At 42.8% G+C, this 22,292-nt stretch overlaps 2 protein-coding genes across 7 annotated transcripts in view; one reads left to right on the top strand and one right to left on the bottom strand.

The window, feature by feature from the left end:
• The window catches only part of LOC132341396 (ubiquitin-associated protein 1-like), an 85,627-nt gene extending 68,698 nt beyond the window's left edge, over positions 1-16,929 (bottom strand). For 2 of the 4 annotated variants that reach the window (XM_059872941.1, XM_059872939.1), the window contains exons 1-2: positions 16,841-16,929; positions 1,735-1,775 (exon numbers count right to left, since the gene is read on the bottom strand). In XM_059872941.1, the coding sequence (XP_059728924.1) occupies positions 1,735-1,768 (34 nt within the window). In that variant the 5' untranslated portion in view covers positions 1,769-1,775; positions 16,841-16,929. The other 2 variants (XM_059872942.1, XM_059872940.1) reach the window with 2 other exon arrangements.
• Positions 16,930-20,736: 3,807 nt separating this feature from the next.
• LOC132341455 (DDB1- and CUL4-associated factor 12-like) overlaps positions 20,737-22,292 on the top strand; it is a 96,903-nt gene continuing 95,347 nt past the window's right edge. The window contains exons 1-2 of one of the 3 annotated variants that reach the window (XM_059873040.1): positions 20,737-21,015; positions 21,747-22,001. In XM_059873040.1, coding sequence (XP_059729023.1) covers positions 20,944-21,015; positions 21,747-22,001 — 327 coding nt within the window. In that variant the 5' untranslated portion in view covers positions 20,737-20,943. Of the gene's footprint in view, positions 21,118-21,209; positions 21,370-21,746; positions 22,002-22,292 lie in introns of those variants that run through there. The other 2 variants (XM_059873042.1, XM_059873041.1) reach the window with 2 other exon arrangements.

Genomic DNA, 22,292 nt, shown 5'->3' with positions numbered 1-22,292 from the left:
TAAGAGCATTTCAAGTTATACGCTTAAGCATAGTTATAGGTGTATGCTAAGAATACCTTCCAAAACAGGAAAAGTGTTCCTTCCTCTCCATCCACACCTTATGTTTCCATCTTCATCTCCATCTGAACACAGTCCTGAGTAGGTGCTTTAGGTGGCTCTGCTTGAGCAGGGTTTTGGACATGACCATATCCAGAGGTCCCTTCCAACCTCAACCATTCTGTGATTCAACAACAGTCCTCTAACCTCCAATAAGCAGCTCAATAATGAGTACAAGAGATAGATACATCAACTATATTGACTGATTCTATCAGCCTGCCAGAGACACTGAACTGATAAAAACCAGGTAGCTGTTCAACTAGATGCTTTACAGCAAGCCAAAATTCACTTGGTCGAAATAATTCTTAACAACCCTGGAGAAAACTGAAAAGAATTGCCTTGCTAATTACTTAAGACATAGTAAGCCAAGGAAGTTGCTCTACTACTCCTCAGAAACAATACCATGACAGTGTCAGTGGTATCATTAGGAACAGAAGGTACACAGAAGAGTAGACAAGTTAAGCAGCCTGCTTATAGTACCATTTATTTTGATTTTGTTATTTTGAAGCCAGGAGCATGTTCCACCACACCATACTGTTTTGAGAAATATTTAAGACAGATTGAATTCTAGCTCTGAGCAGTGTCTTTGCTAGTCTGGTTTAGGAAGCAAAAGAGAGAAGTAAAAAAAAAACTCAGAAGACAAGCAGATCAGAATGTTCATAGATACAAGAGAACAACTGGTAAAAAGCTGGCAGATAGCAAATAAATAAATTCATTATCGTGCAGTAGGATCACTGGGCCACAAAAGAGACCATATTAAAATTGAGTTTTGATTGGTCATTTTTATTAATCCTTAACCACGTATTTAAGTGAGGCATTTCTTATTCTATAGTTCAACCTTTTACTTGCAAGACTGAATAAAAAGCTGAAAGAAAAATGGAATTCCCCAGGACCATCTTATCAGAAAGATTACCCAGAAAGATCAATGCTGAGTTTCTATAGCATGAAAAATTGTGTTAGAAATTTCACATGAACTGCCCTGTACTGCATTGAATGATTGCTGATTTGAAGAAGATACATGACATACAACAAACTGGACTTTAATGTTCCACAGAAATATTAATCCTTAAGAGATAAGCACATATACAGGTAAATAATTTTTATTATACCAATCATCTTCATGACACTATGCATCTCATATGTGGAAGAAAATATTCTCTTCACTTGCCTGCTGAACCAGATTAGTCCAATTTAGGAAAAAAAATCACTGCTGAGCAAAAAGCATAGTTCTATGATATATTAAAAGCTTCACTTTCAATCCAGCTGTTCATGTGATTTCCATAGAAAGGAGCTACAAATCTAGTGTTCACTTCAGCAAACATCAAATCAGTATCACAACTGCAGTTCAGCTTTGATTTTGAAGGGGGAAGTGAGGGGAAGGAGAAGGTATTATTCTGTCATGAACAAGTAGGAAAGTCATAGGCTGAATTTCACTTTAACCAGAGAACGGGCATGGCATCAGTAAGTACCTATGCAAGAAGGAAGGCAAGATACTTAATTAAAAAAAAAAAACAAAAAAAAAACCAACTCAGAGGCTGAACAGATTAGTTTCTATGGACTGTCTAGGCTGGGACATGAGTCAGCGGCAATAGTAGGATTCATCTTATTGAAGAGACAGGGATACCAAATTTTACTTACCATGAGACTCAGATTCCAACTTCTTAGAAGCCATTTAGAACCTGAAAAACATTTTAAAACAGCTTTAACAACATGTAGTACAGCATAAGCCTATGCAGTTCTACACTGTCTTATCTCTAGATTAAGGGACATGTTGCAGACACTTGCTGTTTATCCTGTTCCCAAGACAGATAAGAAAAATTATTTTATAGCTCTGAGAATTGATTAGGCAAATAACAGCCCAGGGTATGACAATCTAACTGGCAAAATGAAGAAGAAAGGTCAAAACAGAGCCAAGAAGCAGCTAGGTTGATCAGAAAGGCAATTTTCCAGATCACAGTGCTCAGAGTCTGCTCTGTCCCAGCACCATAGAGCACACCCTGCCTCCCCTAGCATTAAGACTAGCCCTTCCTACCAGAAATACCACACTTATTCTCTTCAGTTTAATCCTCGCTGCTCTAAAAAGGGATACTATCATACTAGGTATGCAGTCAGCCAGCATGGCACTTGTCTTGACACACTGGATAATGCACAATAGAGGTATATAATAAATGGTACCATTAGGAAGATATTTTTGGATACACACAAGAAAACAATGTTTACAAGAGGCCTCATTCGCTGCCCACAGAATTTTATTAGCAACTTAAAATTTGGATGCAAATCCTACATGGTCAAGATGTTAAACACAGAAGCACCTAGCCAGCTTTTAACAGAGCCAGCCTGTCCTGTGAAAGAGCTGATCCAGGATGCTCATGGTGTGTTCAATAACATAACTGGTTCTTTTGCTAGATTAGAAATACATCACAATACCTTTCTTAAGACACCACAAACTAATTCTTCAAATAAATTATTTTTAAAGTCCTCCTTGTGGCATTATACATAACAAAGAATCAGAGTTGCCCTTTGTTTCTGAAGCCCTCCAGCTATATGAAATATCCAACAGCCATTCTTCCAAAACATGAAGTTATCTGGTTGTTGTGGCTTAAAGTAGTTTGGTTTTCAGTTAAGGAAAAAATCCACGAGCTACAGAAGTGATTCCCTGTAAGGACCTTGGCAGCTTCCTTCAGACCTGACAGAACCAACCAGCTAGCTAGTTCTGAATATTGACACCCTGTTAAATCACTTAAGAGAGCTGAATACGGTTCTGTGAAATCACATTTAAAATTGAACAAACGCCGAGAAAAACTCTCTTGCTTCCGGCTTTTGAACAGGTAACCGGACGCTGGCCGAGATGGGCTCTGCTCCACCGCGCAGCCTGGCCGGCTCAGCCCGTGGCACAGCTCGGCTGAGATTCTGCCACGAGCGAGTTCCAACCACGGCCGGTGGGCCAGGCCGGCTCTGCTCGGCTTCGAGTGGAGCCGAGCCGGGCCCTGCTCCAGCCGTGAGCTGCCGAGCTATCCTGCTGGCATCGCGAAAAATCATGCGGCTAAGAACAGAGGCGGCCCTGCAGTCCCACGCAGAAAGCAGCCCCGCGGCTGGAATTGAACGCGGCAGGGGCCGGAAAACAGCCATGCAAGCCAGAGCGGCCGCCGCCCGGCAGAGATCACATGACCATCCACAGGCCTGGGTGAGACATTAACTCTTTCAGTGCACAGATGAAACTTGCAGACATCAATCCTCTCTCGAGTGAGAGAAAAAGGACAGGGGGAAGACACGTAAAGAAAACAAGATGGAGACACCGAGGTCAGTGAAGAAGGAGTCAAATCCCAGATGGGAGGAGAATGAGGAAATGCCTTAGTCTTGGGCTGAAATTCTCTTGTAAGGCTATGGTGAAGATATAATTAATACACAAGACTTTTTTCCTGTAACTCATGGAATGCATTGGGGGGATGTAGCATTCTAGTCATAGCCGTGAGCAGAAGCACCAGTGTTGAAGCAAGCAGATGTTGAAGTAGCTGTGATCTAATGAAAAGCTTGAACAGAGAGAGATGAGAAACCTGGCCTCAGGAATGGGAGAAAACCTCTGTTCCCAGCGATAAAAGAAAAAAACTTTTGTTTCTGTAGTAGAACAGCTCATCCTTAAAATTGCATCCCAATAAGCTGAGATGACCCATGGTGGTAGTTGTGGGAAAACTACCAAACCATGGGAGGGACTTCACAATTGCAGATTTCTGGGCGGCTGCTATTCACAAAAATTGAAATCATGAGAGAACTGTTTCTTGTGGAAAAGTCTCCATGGCATGGCAGGAGAGATTCCTCTCCCTAAGTAAACTAAAGAAAGATTATTTTAGAAGTGGTAAACTGACTGAAAATACCAAATTTTGTCTCTTTACATTGTTGGTGGGAAAAGAAAGAAGAGTTGGGGGGAGGAGAAGTGTTGTGAAGGTTTATTCTGATATATTATTTTCCTTTTAGTTCTGTTAATAAAGTTTTTTTATACCCTTTAAAGTTTTGAGCCTGCTTTGCTCTCTTCCTAATCCTTATCTCGCAGCAGAAAATGAGTAAATAATTCTAGTGGGTGCACTGGCGTTTGGCCAGTGCTAGACCCACTACACTGGTACACCCCACCAGCAGCAGACTGCACTCAAAGCACAACGTGGAGCAGATCTAACATTCACATCCATCATTCCCCTATCAAGATCTTACTCTTTGCCTCACTGTTTCCATTGCTCATTCTAACTACTTATGTTACCTTAAATAGTGTCATAAGGTGAGGATTATACAGACATCTTAGCTATTCCTCCTGATAGCTGCTGACACATCTGGGGGAAGGAAGAGCCAGTTTCAAGTACTTTAGGAAAGCACTTTTGCTGTGCTCTGTGGAATCCTCTGAATCCTTCCCCCTCAGGGAAATCCCCAGGGCCTTGCCTTGGAAGAATATACCATAGTTTCCCTCACCTAGGCTAAAAAGAGGACCTAGCCCATGGTGCTCTGCAGCACTACTGCCAATCTACATTAGATTGCTTCCCCCATTGGCCAGTTGACACTGCCCACCCCAATTATTCATCCCTCATTCCCCCTGCAGGTTGCTGCCCTTTGCACTGCCTTGTGCCCTCAGGTCATTGGTCACTGACCCCATACTTAAGTCTGTGCAGACCACATGGTTTCGTCTTTGTCCCTGATCCCTTTGGTGTGCTTTGGAATAAACCTTCACTGGAATACATCATATAAAGATCCTTCTTGTCTTTCCTCTGCTGAGCTATCTGTGGCATGTGTGTGTGCATGGACTTGAAATGGCTGTTCTGGTGGCCTTACTCTGAGCGGCTTCTGAAGGAGATGCTTCAAAGAAGGTTGCAGCATTTCTACCACCCTGCCACTCTGCAACAGTGCTCAAGTCCCTTTCAACATTTTGTTGAAATCAATAGGTGAACCATATTGGCTAATGGAATTTTAACACACAGCTAAAGCCAAAGCTGTATGGAGATTACCTGAGTGCAACCAGACTGTGAAACACAGTGGGCAAGCGCTGGGCCATGGGCAAGTGAGTCATACTGAGCAGCTCCAGGTGTACCTTGTACATAAAAGTGTCATTCTGCTCAACATTTGTCAGGTTCCTCCCAGCACATCTCGCCATCTGTCAATATTGGCTTTATGTCCAAAACCAGTCCACTAAAGCCAGAGAACTGGTTTCAGCACTAGCTGGCAACTGCTTCTCAGAAGCAAACAAAACATAGCAGTTTCAAAGGCAGAAGAAAAAGGTGGTGAAACAGTGCTGACCCTGCCACCTCAGGAAGGATGTTAAGGGCAAAGCCACAAGACCACCCAGTACAGTTGCATGTCAACCACTAGAGATGAATGGACTTTATTAGTTCCAGTGCCACAGAGGGGGAGATCAGACTGCAGACTACAGCACCCTGAATACTACCTACGCATGAAATAGGCTGCACCTTTCAGACACAGATCACACTGTCAGACAAGCTGCTACATTGCTAGTTCCTTTGTATGAGAGTAGCAATTAAGATGTCAACTTGATATGTTATTATCAAAAAAGCCAGGCCACATGTGAAATCATACAGACTCCATGTACCTCACCAGTCTTCTGTATGTCATTGGAGACTGTGAGGCACTGTTTGCAAACATGTACTATGCCCATCATTCACTACTATTATAGCAGAGTTAAACTTGGGAGAAGGCCTCTACACACTTTCTTTAATTTCTCCAAGTTTGTCTTTCTTCTAGTTATTACCTCAGACTGAAAAGCAAGTGCTACTTTTCTAAAGGATTTAATTTTTTTTATGAAAGTAACCTACTCACTTTGCCAACTCAATTGACAAGGAAGTTTTTTCAATGCAGAACCAGTTATCTACAGGCAATAGGGTTTATGCTGTCTACCTCATTTACCAGAAGCAGCTTACTCCAGACTGTACCTACATAAAGGACATTGAAAAGAAAATTCAAAGATATAATTTTTAGAACGGTAACATATAACCCTTCTCCAGTAGGCCATTGCAAGGACATTTTAAGTTTACCATCTCACACACTGATCTTGGGCAATAGAACATTAAGTTACCATGACAAAATCAATTTACTCCAGGGACACTAGTAGCAATGCATAAAAATCCTGCAAAGTTAAAGATGTGCACATCCAGCATCCAGGGAGGTTTTCAGTAGTATATCAATCTGGAGCTGCATAAAGCCTTGGATGCATCCTCAGTGTCAAAATATCCCACATAAACAATAAGTATCTTGCTTTTGTTGGCAATCTTGTAGTAATATCCTAGTGCAGACCAGGCATCTGCATTATGTTTAAGGCACAGTGGGAAAAATTATTCCTCTGCCATATTAAAAACCTTATTTTAACTACAGAACTAGCTAAGGCACCTAAATAGCAAACTAATCATGAAATGCACCATTTCCAGAGAGACAATCATACTGTAGATTCAGGTAACATTTGAGTTTATATCACACTAGCTCTTCCTGATGCACTGTGTGAGTGTGTACTTATTAAGATACCATTACTGCAGAAGGCACTGTCAGAATTGTTAAACACTGCACACAGTAACACTAGAACAGGCTGCCAGCCACATTTCATCACCTTTCCAAAAAACTTTTAGTTAAAATAGTGCCTTGCAACTAATCAGATTTGATAGGCTATTCAGAGACCACTATTATAAGCATCTTGCTGTTGCTCTGTCTTGCTGGCTTGGAGGGGGAAAAAAAAATGCAACCAGTTAGAAAGTTAGTGATGTTGCTACTATGCTTCTGGGTCTGAACTATATTTGCTTTAGTCAAAGTTGTTACACTGTGCAGTAAAGGTTTGTTTACATTTGTTACTGCTCTTTTAGAAATTTAAAGGACTTGCTCCCAAAGCCTTACTCCAAATGAGTTAATGAAAGACTGCAGCCCTATCATTGTTGCCTCTGGAGAACAAAGTCCAGAACAGGATGCTGAAGGGCACCTGTGAGAATGGCACATAGGGGAACAAATTTTGGTCTGATGCTCTACTGCATGCTTTAAGTTGACAAAGAACATAAAACACCTTTCCTGGTCTAGGGAAACAAGTTAGTTGCATAGTACTACGAGGTTTTCTTACAACCACCTACAAGCTCACTCCTATAAATGTAGACATCCTTAGCCTCATTCTCTCATTCTTGGTTCTGGCTAATTCTCTGAAGAGATCAGGACTACAGGTGCCTAAAGTTATAAGCAACTTTAACATCAGCAGCGACCAAGGCAACCTCTTCCCTTCTTGTATGTTCATTTTTCGCTTAACACTGAGTCAACAGGACAATATTTTTAAAACCAGACAGTCAGAGGAACACAGCATACCAGAGCCCAAGATGAGAGCAGCGGATCTCAGTTATGATGATAGAAGGGGAGGAGGGGGATTCATACAGGGAAACAACCACAAAAACAAACAAAAAAAACCACAGATGCAGAAACAGAGAAGTGACAAGACAAAACTGATGACAGAAACAAGTGCCACAAAGAGAAAGATGACAAGTTGGAAAGGCTTGAAGGGGCAACAGAGGTAACCAAGACAGCCCACCTGACATGTCACCACTTAAACCTGAATGCCTATTTACTTGTGCTGCCAGATAACAAGGAGAACATAGAGAAGTGTGACTTGGTGCAGGCAAGGTATCAAAAGGAGAGTCTCATAAACAGATGAGGAAAAAAAATTACTACCATGAGAAGCTGCTAGGAAGTTGAGGTATTTTTCAATTATAATTTTATTTTGATGTTTCTTCTACTGGTGTTTTCCCTGAAGTTTATATCTACATTCCTTTCCTTCTGAAAGAGCTGACTGGTCAAATTGAAAGCATCCTATTGCTAATGGTACCTGAAACACCTTTCTCAGTGATAACTCAAGCCAATTTAACTATTTGTTGAGAAGAATTGGTCTTTTGTTGCTATATCCTTCATTTTGGGGTGCAACTGTGTCTAGATTCCAGACCACATTAATTTTCTGAAGTAACTCCCACCTTCTAAGGAAAGTATTATGGGTCAGAGGAAATCAAAATGCCCCAAGTTATCAACTATAATCAATATAACACATCTGTGATTTTCAGAGAAAAAAATCTTGCAATTTCCATTTTGCCTCCTGATACTCGTTGTGTAGCCTAAGAACGCACAACTGAGGATGCACCATTCACTCTGAAAACTACAAAACTACCCAAGAAACCCAAACTTTAAAGAGATTAATTTTTGCTGCCTATATTACATTCATTAAGTATTACTGATTGTACACTGAAAACCAGTGAAAAGCAGCTTAATTCCAGTGATTGATTTCTAATGCACCACAGGTATTTCAGATTTAGACAGTGGTTTAAGTTTTTACTGTAACTACTTGTTTCAGTGCAAGTGAAAGGCTAAACCAACATCAGCATTCTATATAAAGTGCAAGACAGAGCAACAAGATGCTTGTAACAGTGGTCCCTGAATAGCCTTTCAAATCTGATTAGTTGCAAGACACTATTTTAATTTTTTTTGAAAAGAAGGTGATGAAATGTGGCTGGCAGCCTGTTCTAATGTTACTGTGTGCAATGCTTAAAAATTCTGCTTGCTGTATATACAACAAAACCAGAAGTAGACAGTGCCTGTTGCTAAGATAAAACAAAAGTCAAGGTTCTATCAAAGCTTTCCACCTATGTAAGCATTCCATTATTGCTACACAATTGAAGTCTCTGAGACTGACAGTAAAAAGCTGATCAGAATCTACTACAGTGCAAAACGGATTCTGTTTTCATTTACTGCAGTCTCCAAATGGATGAAATCAGCCCAAAATCTGCAGCAACTGCTTCTACTTTTTACCTCTTACAATTCTGCAAACAAGTAGAGTCATCTGCATGGAGATACTCCCCTTTCATAAAGCAGTGATACTGAGCCACTGATAATAGCTCTTTGGATAAAGTAATTGTACAGGTATATTTGACACATTGCAACTACACCTCCTGCAGAAAAAAAAGCAAACATCACTATGACCAGTCTTATCAGAAAAAAAAAAAAGTTTTAAATACATTTACTGCAATCCAAGAGATAAAGTACCTTAAGGTTCTTGGTCTATTTTAAGATCAACAAGAACAAACCAGACCCTCCTTGAAGCAAATGCTGGTAAGAAGTTTCCATTCAATTTTCAGTATTTGCTTGTGTGGAGGCCCTGGGGGGCATCCCCTAAGTTAGGGAGACAAAAGAAGCTTACCTCAAAGCTGTTACACCCCATTGGCTCCTTCCCCTGTTCCTATGTTCCTGAGCCACACCTTCCCTATTTCCTGATTGGCCCTTATCTTTGTACTGCCCCAAGACCAGGGTCAGCCCCCGGGCCCCTCGAGGGAGAGAGCTGGACCCTGAATGTGTGTGCCTTGGACCCGAACATCTCACCGCATGGCTGAATTAAACATCTGTGGATATTATGTAAAGGCCCTTTTTGCTTCTTTACCTTGGACTTTACTAGCAGCAATTCAGGCAGCTACATGCTGTTTGAAACAAATTTAATGACATGTCTCCATCTTATGGAATACAAGTAGTCACCTTACATTTAACCAAATGCAGAGCAGGGGTTATACTGACAAAAGTGGAGGGAGGAAAGGATTAGATCTCTGCGGCATACACACTCCATGGATCAAAAACCCAAGCAACTGTAACAAGAGATCTAAATTTGAAGGACAGTCCATAACATCAAACTAATTCAGTTATTTCCAGTGCAATGACTGAGGAGCAGAAGGACAGGAATCAATAAAATAGCACTTTTAAAAATGTTTCCAGAATATACGAGTAGGAAAGACATGGAGAAAAGAGCCACTGAAGAGTAGGTCTGCATGCAGATCACATTATTGGATTACAAGACAACACTCTAGTGATGGCAATAACATCCATATGACTTTACATGCAGATGTTGGATAGCATCTTCCTTGCAGTGACAAACATTAGGAGAAATTGATTCTTCAAATTGTGCCATTGCTTAGCATGATATAAAGGGCAACTAGACCTTCTGCTTCAGTACATATCGGTCAATGGGAAGTTAAAGCAGAAGGCAGCCCTTCCATACACTCTCAGAGAAGCATGGCATCTCTCACTCTCTTGTTCCATATGGCTTCATTACATTAACGTTAGACACCTATAGTTATGCAGCTATCTTCATGTCATGTCCCACTTTGGTCATATCGTCTCTCACAGAATCCTTCTGGACAAACTGTCCAGCACACAGCTGGATAAACACACCATGTGATGGGTGATCAACTGGCTCACAGGTCAGGAACAAAGGATTTTAGTGAATGAGGTGACATCAGACTTGTGACCTGTCACTAGTGGGGTTCCATAGGGCTCAAAATTAGGCCCTGTGCTCTTCAACATCTTCATAAATGACTTGGACACAGGACTGGAAGGGGTACTAAGCAAGTTTGCATATGATACAAAACTGGGAGGAACTGGTGACTTCCTCAAAGGCAGGGAGTCCCTGCAGAGAGACCATGAAAAATTAGAGATCTGAGCAATCACCAACTATATGAAGATCAACAAGGAAAAGTGCTGGATTCTGTACCTGGGATGAGACAACCCTAGGGAATGAGACACTGGAAAGCAGTGTCATGGAAAGGGACCTGAGGGTCCTGATTGATGGCAAGTTGAATATGAGTCAGCAGTGCCCTGGCAGCCAGAAGGGCCAACCACATCCTTGGGGTGCATCAGGCACAGCATCACCAGCTGGTCGAGGGAGGTGATTGCCCTGCTCTGCACTGGTGTGGCCTCACCTTGAATATCATGAGCAGTTTTAGCCACCACAATATAAGAAAGGTATTAAACTATCAGAGAGCATCCAAAGGAGAGCTGTGAAGATGGGGAAGGGCCTTGAGAGGAAGATGTACAAGGAGTGGCTGAGGGGAGACCTCATTGCAGTCTACAACTTCCTTGTGAGGGGAAGAAGAAGGGCAGACAGTGATCTCTTCTCTTTGGTGCCCAGTGACAGGACCTGAGGAAATGGCCTGAAGTTGTGTCAGGGAAGGTTTAGGTTGGAAATTAGAAAAAGGTTCTTGACCCAGAGGGTGGTTGGGCACTAGAACAGGCTCCCCAGTGAAGTGGTCACAGCACCAAGCCTGACAGACTTCAAGAAGTGGTTGGACAATACTCTCAGGAACAGGGTGTGACTCTCAGGGATGGTCCTGTGCAGGACTGGGAGTTGGATTTGATGATCCTTTTGGGTTCCTTCCAACTCAGCATATTCTGTGATTAAAGACACTGGACTTGCTAAAAGCACATACTATTTGGGCTGGTTAAGGATTTAAGGCTCATAACTGATAATAGACAGCTCTATTCCTCCTTCAAGATCCTGATGGTATATTTGGGACATAAGTTCATTTGCCATACATTTCACCCAAAAATAAGGGAAAATGCTACAAGGGTAAGAAAACACAGTACACTAATGCACCAATTTTTAATCACCAAATGACTTACCAGCCATATAAGTTTCCAATGAAGCTGAAGCTTTTATACCACACAAACCTCTAGAACTACAAGTTTCAGAGGCAAGAACATAAGAAAATAAAAAAATACTTATAGACAGCCTGGTGGTCAAGGCAGATAAGTGCAAGCTTTTTCTTTGGCCAGAGACTGATGTATCAAACAAGAGTCTAGAAGATGCACCTATTCTAAATTCCCATTTAACTCTTGCAGCAAATGGGTGACTTTGTTAAAATGGACCCTTTCCAAAAAGGGCCCTGTCACAAGAGAAAAGAATCTGCAACTAATATCTAAGGCTGGCTTACTTCCAAACACAACATATAAGGAGGTAACACAGGTTCTGACAACTCCAAGAACAGATGTGGGTTTAGTGTAGTTCCTACTACTGACTGTTACCCAAGCGATTTAAAGATCATCTAAATAGATAAGCAGAAAAGAAAAAAGAGTATACATCTTGTTTTGGCCTCAAAATCAGCTTCACTAATGTAGAAGCTACATCACCACCAAAAAAAGGGTGTCATGGTTTAACCCCAACTGGCAACAAGAGTACCACACAGCTGCTTGCTCACGTCCACCCCACCCTAGTGGGAGCGGGAGGGGAATTAGAAAAAAAAAAATAAAACTCATAGGTTGAGATAAGAACAGTAACAAAGTAAAGTTTAAAATTATAATAATATTAATAAAAAGGGGGAGGAACGTGAAAGATAAACACCAAGAAAAATGACTGATGCGCAATTGCTCTCTACACGCTGACTGATACACAGCCCATCCCTGAACATCAATTGGCCTTTGGGTAAATCCCTGTAGTGGGTTGACCCTGGCTGGTTGCCAGGCACCCACCAAAGCTGCTCTCCCACTCCCCTCCACACTGGGACAGAGGAAAGAAAATATAATGAAGGGTTCATGAGTTGAGATAAGGACCAGGAGGTCCCCAAATACCATCATGGGCAAAAAAGGCCCTAATTAGAGATATTAATTGAATTTATTGCTACCAAAATCAGAGCAAGATAATGAGAAGTGAAATAAACTTTAAAAAACACCTTCCCCCCATCCCTCCCTCCTTCCCAGCTCTACCTCCTCCCCAAACACAGGGAGACAGGGAATGGGGGTTATGGTCATTTCATCACCCATTGTTTCTCCCACTGCTCAGGGAGAGAAGTCCTTCCTTGGCTCCACCGTGGGGTCCCTCCCACAGGAGACAGTTCTCCACAAACTTCTCCCAACATGAGCCCATCCCACAGGCAACAGTCCTCCCCGAACTGCTGCAGCATGGGTCACTCTTCCATGGGGTGCAATCCCTCAAGGACAGGCTGCTCCATCATGGGCCACACTCTCCACAGGGTCACAGCCTTCTCTCAGGCATCCCCCTGCTCTGGCCGTGGGTCTCCTCCATGGTTTGCAGGTGGATCTCTCCATGGGCTGCAGGGGGACAGCTGCTTCACCATGGTCTGCAGAGGAATCTCAGCTCTGGCACCTGGAGCAGCTCCTGCCCCTCCTTCTCCACTGACCTTGGTGTCTGCAGAGTTGTTCTTCTCACATGTTCTCACCCCATTCTTATTTGTCTGCAATTACAACTGCACAATCACTTTTTTCTTTCATCTTAAATATGTTATCATGGAGGTGTTAACACCACTGTCCCAGCTGTGCTCCCTCCCAACTCTTTGCACAGCTCCACTCTGACAGAGCATGAGACACTGAAAAGCCCTTGACTCAGGGTAAGCCCTGCTCAGCAACAGCCAGAACATCAGTGTGTTATCAGCATTATTCCCATACTGAATCCAAAGCACAGCACTGTACCAGCTACTAAGAAAAAAGGAACTCTATCCCAGCTGAAACCAGGACAGGGTGGTAAACTAGACTATTTCCCCCTCCTTGAAATACAATAGCAGCAACACAGACATTTGCATGATAAACCATGCCAGAAAATATAAATATGCTGTGCAATTCCTACATTCTAGGGGAAAAAAAAAGGAAGAAAATATGATTTAGCACTTGTACTACTAGTGAGGGCTATAATAATCTCACAATGCAGTAATGAAACAAGTCCTAAATTTGATGAGCACAGCAACTGCTTTTAACTACTATTTTCCTATATCTTAAGTCTTGAATAGCAAATGCTTACCAGTTCTGAGAGCTTAAAATAATCAGATGGAAAGCATTTAGCAATTATAAACAAATTTAGCTACTTCAACTTAATTAACATAAGACTTCATACTACTATCAATGAGTAAAATATTTAACAATGCTTTAACAATTTACTGAGTGTTTATAAACTAGGAATCTAGTTTTAATTTAGAGTTCAGAATTGATGAAACAAATCAAGTTAAACAAAAAAGCACAATCTCTATGTCTAGATTAAGCATGCTGCTAACACTTAGCATAACTGGTCATTTGCATACTCTTAATAATCCGACCTCACAAACTCAGGGAACAAACTTCACCAGTCATTTCAGTCATGACTTCATCTGCTGCTAGCCTAGAGATGCCAAATGGTGCAAGCACAAACATATACATTAGGAAAGGGCTTAAATAAAATCTTTACATAATCTAGTAGATAGTAATCATGAATGCTGATCTTCAGCAACATAAACCAGACTAACCAGGAGCTCACAACTCTTTACTAGCTTCCATGAAAACATCTACTAATAGATAAGCAGCTTAAGTATATTCAGACCATCTTCCAGCTGAAGAACTGACTGCTTCTTGTATAGGACGCATGTTCTTCTGATATGCCCACTTAAAATGTTACTCTGTTGTAAGAATTTCTGATAGAAAATGCAGCTGAGAAAACATAAGCTCAGAATTTTCATTTTAACTCAGTTAGTTAAAAACTGTAACACTACTAACGCAACATTGACATTTTGAACCAATTTGCTTTCCCCTCCAGAAAAGATTTAAACCAAAGTCAGAGAAATTATATTCTGCTTCCCCTTGTAAACACTTCCGTGTTTCAAGTACATTGCAAGTTTAAAGGACTCCAAAAAGACCTTGTAGCCTTACAAAAACCTGAAAACACACAAAAAAAACCCCAGCATCATCAAGTCTGGACATTAAAGCTGTTCTTTCAAAATTTCCCAACCACAGGAAAGACAGTATTTCTTCACATTAAAGAAAATGCCTTCCCTATGCAAGCAAGGATTTGGAAAAAATCTGATTATTTAAGCGAGGGAAAAATCCCAATGCTCAGTTTCTCTTAGGAGACCTCATACAAGACTATACTGACTGCAAAAGGTCATTAGGGACACAGAACACGAGGTTATTCAAACCAAGTCATGGGGTCAAAGCATGAAACAATGCACTTGCTTACTTGAGAGGATTACCTACCTAAGTAGTTAACACACAACAACTGTGAGCTCACCCTTGTTTACCTGTTCTTCAAATAATCGTTTTCAAAAACCTCTTTCAGAGCTTTTCAATTACAGCTCCATTAGACCCTCTTTACACTGTCATTGATCTGAATTGCACAGATCAATTTTAAATAGATAGTCATCCCTTTAGGCATCCTTGTAAAACAACAACTGAAGCTTTGGAATTTATGATTGAAAAGACTGGGAGTTATTATGTTAGAAACAAAATGCCAGAGAAGGCTGGATAGCAGTTTTGTCTAATAAGTGAAACTAAATTTCTCACAGATTAATTTATCAAAATATTTAACCCAGCACTAAGTGTAAAATACCAGAACAAGTTGATGTCAAAAACTTATGATATAGACTGGAAATTGACAACAATATTGAATGTCCTGAATTATCAATCCCTAAAGTTTGTGGAAGCAACACAAAATCATAACCTTATACAATTAAAAAAGAGAATGACTAAGATGATAACTTGTGTGGCATTATAGCACTTTTGCTACCAGCACCAGCTGAAACAGCTATGGCTGCCAGTGTGACAGAATTAGATGTAGTCTGCTGGATTGGTTCAGAAACCTGACTCCTATTCTGTTAGAGATTTTTGTCTCTAGGATAAGTACCAGGCACTGGAAAACACCATGTAAACAATGGAGATCAAACTCTTCCACGTGGTTTTATTGATTTTTTTATCATTAACATTTTTTATCCATCAACATAAACTATACAGTAAGTCCCCCACCTAATCAGTGTACTCTTACAGCAATCTGAAAATTGAAGTTTAATTCACTAAAGAGAAACTAACATTTATTCATTCACATATCTTATACATAATATTTCCTTGGTTTTCCCTTTGAAGTTTCAAGTATTATAATAATGATGAGGAAAAAGAGAAAGGAGAATAAAATCCAAGAGAAACTGCACAGTTCAATTACCACCCACTGACCCATGTCCAGTCAGTCCCCAAGCAGCGATTGGTAGCTCCATACCAACTCCTTCAGTTCATAGAATGGGCACGACATTCTATGGAATGGAATATCCCTTTGGCCAGTTCAGGTCAGCTCCCTCCCAGCTCCTTGTGCACCCAGCCACTGGCAGAGCCTGAGACACTGAATAGCCCTTGACTCAGGGTAAGCACCACATAGCAACAACCAAGACATCAGTGTGTTATCAGCATTATTCCCATACTGAATCCAAAACCCAGCACTGTACCAGCTACTGAGAAGAAAATTAACTTTGTCCCAGCTGAAACCAGGACAGTCTAAAAAGTTTAAATCATCCAATTGCAATGGTGATCTTAAGTATCACTGACACTTTTGAATCACAGCTCTGCATGTACAAAAACCTGAAGTCAGTACAGTTGGTGGTACTGCAACGTAATGCCATCCTGGCACACGGCCTTGAAGAAATCGGTCCAACGGTGTTACTACCACACATACCATCTCAGTCTCATTCCCTTCCCCATAGCTAGTACAGCACCTCCATTAAAGGGTAACTTCAAAAGCAATACCGAGAGGCCGTGAAGGCGGAGCAAGACCATGCGGTAATGCAGCGCTCACAGGCTCGCTCCCCTCCCCAGCCAGGGGAGCAGCCCCCAAACATGAAAACCCCGGCCCCGAGAGGCCAGCGGCCCTGTAGCCGCCCCGCCTGCACATCACATCAGCTGAATTACGGTGAGGGCGCGGATGGTCCCTCGCCCAGGACAAGGAGAAGCGGTAGCGACGTTTAACCCGGCAGCGGGGCGGAGGGCCCAAGGAGCGGCCGGCTGCGCCCTCACCCAGACCAGCATCTGCGTTCCCATTCCCTACCGGCCCACTCATTACCTGCGCGGCACCTGGCGGTTCCAGCTGTCCCTGCGATCACTGCCCACCACCCACCAGTACGAAACGCGCACCGTATCACCACCCCCAGCCCCTCAACCAGGAGAGGCCATGTTGTCTACCTACCCTCCACTTCGCCTCCTCAACGACACGCTGACGTCAGGCCGCGAGGTCACCTACTCCCTCCGAGCCAATCAGGAGGTGCTCACGGTGACATCACCTCAGCGGAAGAGGGGTGGGGCGAGGATACATTTATTTCCTTCTGTGTTTGCCTCTGCCTGTTCTCGGCTCCGGCCCTGCCTGGGCGTTCCTCTAGCACTTTCTGCCTCTCTCCTAACTGGGCACAAAAACAGACTCCTCCGAGATGGATGAAGGTGGTGAGCCGGGCCCTAAGGGGGCATTTTGCTCCATACGTCTCGGCGTCTTTCCTTAGCAGAGATAGCTGCCTCTACACCTGCCCTTGGTCCCCTCACGAGAGGCTGCATGCCCGCCCGGCACAGCTGAAGAGGCATTCCTGCTGGATGCCCTGGAGCATAGCACTTTCCCCCAAGAGCAGCTTTGGCAGCAGGTTTTCAGTCTTTTGAGAGGGCCTTGGTACGAAATTAAGGTGTTTTGTTCAAAATGGAGGTGGTAGTTATGTGTGTGAAGGAGGATGTAGAGAGGAGCATTAATCATAGTAAATCACGACTGAAAACAGCTAAAGACTATTATCCCTTAGGTGTTTTATCCTCGGGGGAAGCTGGAAAGCCTGATAGGTTCTTTTCTAGGTTTTTTTTTTTCAATTTGGCTTTTTGCAGCACCCTTGTCTTTGACATTTGTTAGGTGAAAAGACACCAAAAAAAGGCATAAAAGAAATGCCATATTTTTCAGGAAAATAGTATGTTTATTGATTTTATGTGACTTGAGACACCAGAGGGTTTCAGGTGGTCAGGAGCTGGCTTTCTTTTCAGTCTGCCTGTACATCACACTTTTTTTCCCCTGTCTTCCTTTTTCTTTTCTCCACAGTGTTGCTCATTGGTGATCATTTGGTTTGGGTTACTCTTAATTTTTGCCTCTATAAGCATAGGAAAAAGTTAATGATCCATGTGAACATAAGGAAAAGCACACATCCATCCACATCAGTTTTAAGGCAGCATAATCATACAAATATTTGTATGCCCTTTATTTCCCCTATAATAAGGGAGTTTCTTGGTGGAGAAGAGTACCTCAAAGTTTGACTAAGCACCTCATTGTGCACTGGGTTCTTGTATTCACTCAGAGAAGCCAGATGATAAAGCCAAGCTACTTAAAAGGGTCTCTTTAAGGGAAACCTGGGATGAAGTTTTGCAAAGTGAAGCCAGTGCCAGGCATTATTTCCTCTGGTCTAGCGGTGGAAGGCGAGGAGGAAGTTTTATGATTGTTGTATGGAAAATCATGCTATGAAAAGCCAGTGTCCATAAAGGAAACAGAGGAGTCCTGCAACCTTATTCAAATAAAGGGAGAGAGTCCACTGGGGCACATGCCTGTTATAAATACATATTATAATATTTGCAAATTTTTGCAAATATTAAAATGGATTCTGTGTGTGTGATGTTAAAGTAACTTTGTTATATAGTTTTTATTTCTGTTGTTAATTAAGCTTAGTGAAATAGCTGATATAAGTATGCTTGTGTTAAAATGCCTGCTTGGATGGGATAACATGCAATGAACATATGAAGAAGACACCTGCTACAGATAGGCCAACTATCAGCACTCACTGTCTGAAGACAGTGTGGACCAAGGCCCAAAAACTGGAGATTATAAGAATGGACTAAAAACCACAACCAAGGAATCTGCATGCTCTAAAAAGGTGGAACCAAGGAGGAGCCATGCTAAACAGATCTTGGAACATGTAAACTAATTTGGGAAGAAAGTTTACTATGCATAAGGGTCTATGAATATGTAACAGGCTGATGTAATAGAAATGGTATATAAAGAGTGTTTCCAAACTAGCAGGTGTGGTCTTGGCTAAGTGCCAAGATGCCCCCAGCTGGTTGTAATACCCTTTGCTTTATGGTCCTTGTCTCCTATTGTCCTTTATTAAAATTTTTAGATTTTTCACAGGAGAGTGAACATGTTTTTCACATGCCCATGGAGTTTTCTCTCTCAGGGTTTCGGTGGGCACAGCTTCCTTTTATCCTAAATTCCTGGCTGCATGTTGCCCCCTCTTCCTTTTCCCACTGGCTGAGGTACTAGGAAGGTACTGAAACAGAATGGAAATTTTCCAGAGTAGAAATCCATTTCAGATTTGGGTGAAATGTGCCGCTTTGAATTATTAAGTCTGTAGCATAGCTGTTTGGTCTGTGTTCAAGACTGCCTGTTCTCGCAAAAAAACCTATGCTCGAAAAACTGCTTCAGCCGAAGGACTGAGATAAGAGGGGGGCCCCTTGAACTTTGAAACAGACGGAGACCGGGGCTGAGGCTGCGGGAGACAGGGCAGGATGACCCAGGAGTTCTTTCTGTATTTTCGGAAAAAAAAAAAAAAACCTAGCTGCAAGTGTAACTAGCTGCAAGTGTATAGGGAAATGAGTAAAATGAATATGTATGAACCTATTGTGAAATTCTATGCATATGAATTAGAGTAAGGGAGATAAAAAAGGATTGGGAGTTCTCAGGGGTGCGCATGTCCTTTAGGAGGAACAATGATCCCCACATGCATCCAGCGCCGTAATAAACATACCGGCTTTACAACTTTGTAAAAGTTGCGGAGTTAGATTTTTTTCTTTCCGCAAATCAGTACAGCCTTCCCGAACCGCCTACCACATATCCCCCCCTTGAACCTACTGTTTTACCCCAAGGTTCAGAAGTTCAGCCTAGTGTAGACCCCACTTGTCTGTTTCAGGACCCAAGCTGTCTGGGCGCTGTAACAAACCTGCTGCCCAAAGTTAGTAGAGACATAAAGACCCATTTCAAAGACGTTAACACCCACACCTTCACCCACAGAATTGTTTGTAAAGACATTAGCACACATCTTCCCGATCACTGTGGTCAGATTTTCCCACAGGAGATATGTAGAACTTCAGATTGTGCATGTTACAATCAACAGAAATATGCTCACAGGCTGTCTCAGTGTGAAAAACACCAATCACTTGTTTTTTAAATTTTAAAATATTTAATAGTAATAAAATAGTTATAAAAATAGTAATACAATTAGAGTAATAATAATTTAGACAATTTGAATTAAGACAATATGAGACAATAAAAACAAAGAGTTATGGACGTCCGGGTACCTTTTTCTGGGCAGCACAAGCCCGAAAAAGGACCCCCGTTAACAAAGGATTAACCCTTAAAAACAACAGCCTGTTGCATATTCATACACTTCATGCATGATGCATAAATTCCATTCAAACACAGGATTTGGCCTGGTCATCGTCAACTTCTTCCTCCTAATCCTAACAGCGCCTTCGAGGCGGGAAGAAGTTCATTTCTTCTGATAAGGGAGCAATAAATTCTTTTTCTCCGAAAGATTTAGGTATCCTGTGGCTGTTATCTCGCTGCAAGTCCTTTCTTTAAAAAAAAAGTATCCTACATAGCATAGTTTCTATTTTAACAATTTTTATAACCTAAAACTATATTTAACACACTACTGAAGAGAATTAATAGTGTTACTTTCTAACACAACACATATAATATTCATTTTAATATTTGCGAAAAGCCAATCATAAAATACGCATTTTTCACACTCAGTAAAAGATCACTTGCTACACAGTAGCTGGAAACGGTGTTGATAATACAGGGCCTCTCCTATGCTTAAATTGACGGAGTCCGGGGAGGCCGCCAGCGAGAGTCGCCGATCCGTGAAGGGCACGGGGAACGGACAAGTGGCGAAGCCGGGAAGCTTCGCTCCGAGCTCCGCTGGGGGCGCCGCCGCGCCCCCGACGGGGCCACGCTGCCTGGCAGCCGCAGAGGGTGGGCAAGCTCGCCGCCATCCTTCCTCCGGTTGCTAGGAAACGAGACTCGGACAGGGTGGGACAGCTGTCGCAGAGGCACGGTGTGACTGTCGTAAAAACATCTCGGAGAAAATGTCGTAAAGCGCAGTCGGTACGGTCTGTGACGAAGAGAGTGACCGGGCCTGGCTCCCCGCACTTATTTGCCCCGTATCCCGGTGGCCCCCTCCCCCTCTTGCTCCATGTGGGGCCCAGGTTGGGCTCTCGGATTCTCCTCCTTCTCCTCCTTCTCCTCCTTCTCCTTCTCCTTCTTCTCCTTCTCCTATGGCCCGGAAAACAGTTAGCAGGAAGCGGAAAGCGGCGACGGCTGCCGCCGGGGGGCTCCAGGGGGAGCAGGTAGGCTGGGGAACGGGAATGGGTGTATGAGGGCAGAAGCCCATATGGCGGTGCCTGGGGTGACCCTGACTGGGGGTTGCCGTGTCCCGGTGCCCGGTTGAGGTAGGGGAAAAGGGTGGGGTCTTTCGGTGCCTGGGGAAGGTGTCCTGGGGGGGAGATGGTGGGAAGGAGTAGTCCCGGCCACGGTGGCTGTCGGTGCGATACAGCGGGCAGTTTCCCCCCGTCTCTGCTCCCTGCCCCGGTAACTCCGGGAGCTCTCTTCGGCCCGTAACCGCCGAGTCTCCGCCGCCCCAGAGCTGAGCGTTACTGCGAGGCCACCCAAGGCCGGGCCGGAGGAGGCCGATGTACGGCGCGGTCAGTATCAGATGGCCCCCGCGGTGTCACCTCCAAACCTGCCGAGCTCACGCCAGGAGGCTGTCGGGGGCTGCTTTTCCGTTATAAGTGCCTCTTTGCTTCCTCTTGTTTCTATAAGCTTTTGGTGTCCCAACGGTGCCGAGCCGCGGTGGATTGTTTTCAGTATTATGGCAGTGTTACTTCTTTAGCAAATATTTATGCTTAATTTTATGTTGCTGAAGGCTTTATCACAATTTATGAGTTAATTTCGTGTATGGTATTATATGGGTAGTTTGGAAGGCTTCAGTATTTTGCTGAGAATATATTTGAATTTAGATGACTTGTGTCTTAAGTTTGTTCTAGTTGCTTTATCTAAGTTTAATGCTTCTTTTCCACAGTATGGGTGGGATCACTCAGTTCACAAAAGGAAAAGACTCCACTGGGTGAAAAGGTCTGTGGTGTACTACCTGAAAGGTAGAGAGGTCAGGATGCAGAATGAGTCCAGCTATCACCGCTTGTTGCATGGATATGCAGCCCAGCAGCTTCCCAGCCTCTTGAAGGAGAGAGAATTTCACCTTGGAATCCTTAATAAAGTATTCGCCTCCCAGTGGCTGAACCACCGGCAAGTGGTGTGTGGGACAAAATGCAACACAGTAAGTGCCACTTATCTTGTGCTTTTTGCTGTTAATCATTCTACCCCCAAATGACACTTACCATAATTGAAGTATGTAGATAGCCAAGGAATATATTAGGAAATAATTAGGTGTGGATTCCAATTTGTGCACAATTAATTTTGAATGAAGGTAATGCTTAACGATCACCCATTCTCATCTGAAAACATGGCACTATGCGGATGACCTGAAACCTGAACATGAGGCCTTTAACTCATGCAGCATCTGTCTAATCCACATAGAGTGATTTACATCTATTTGCAGCATGGCAAG

Source organism: Haemorhous mexicanus, chromosome W, assembly GCF_027477595.1.
Source record: "Haemorhous mexicanus isolate bHaeMex1 chromosome W, bHaeMex1.pri, whole genome shotgun sequence".
In the NCBI taxonomy this organism is placed as follows: domain Eukaryota; kingdom Metazoa; phylum Chordata; class Aves; order Passeriformes; family Fringillidae; genus Haemorhous; species Haemorhous mexicanus.
This window is presented reverse-complemented; position numbering and strand designations above follow the sequence as displayed.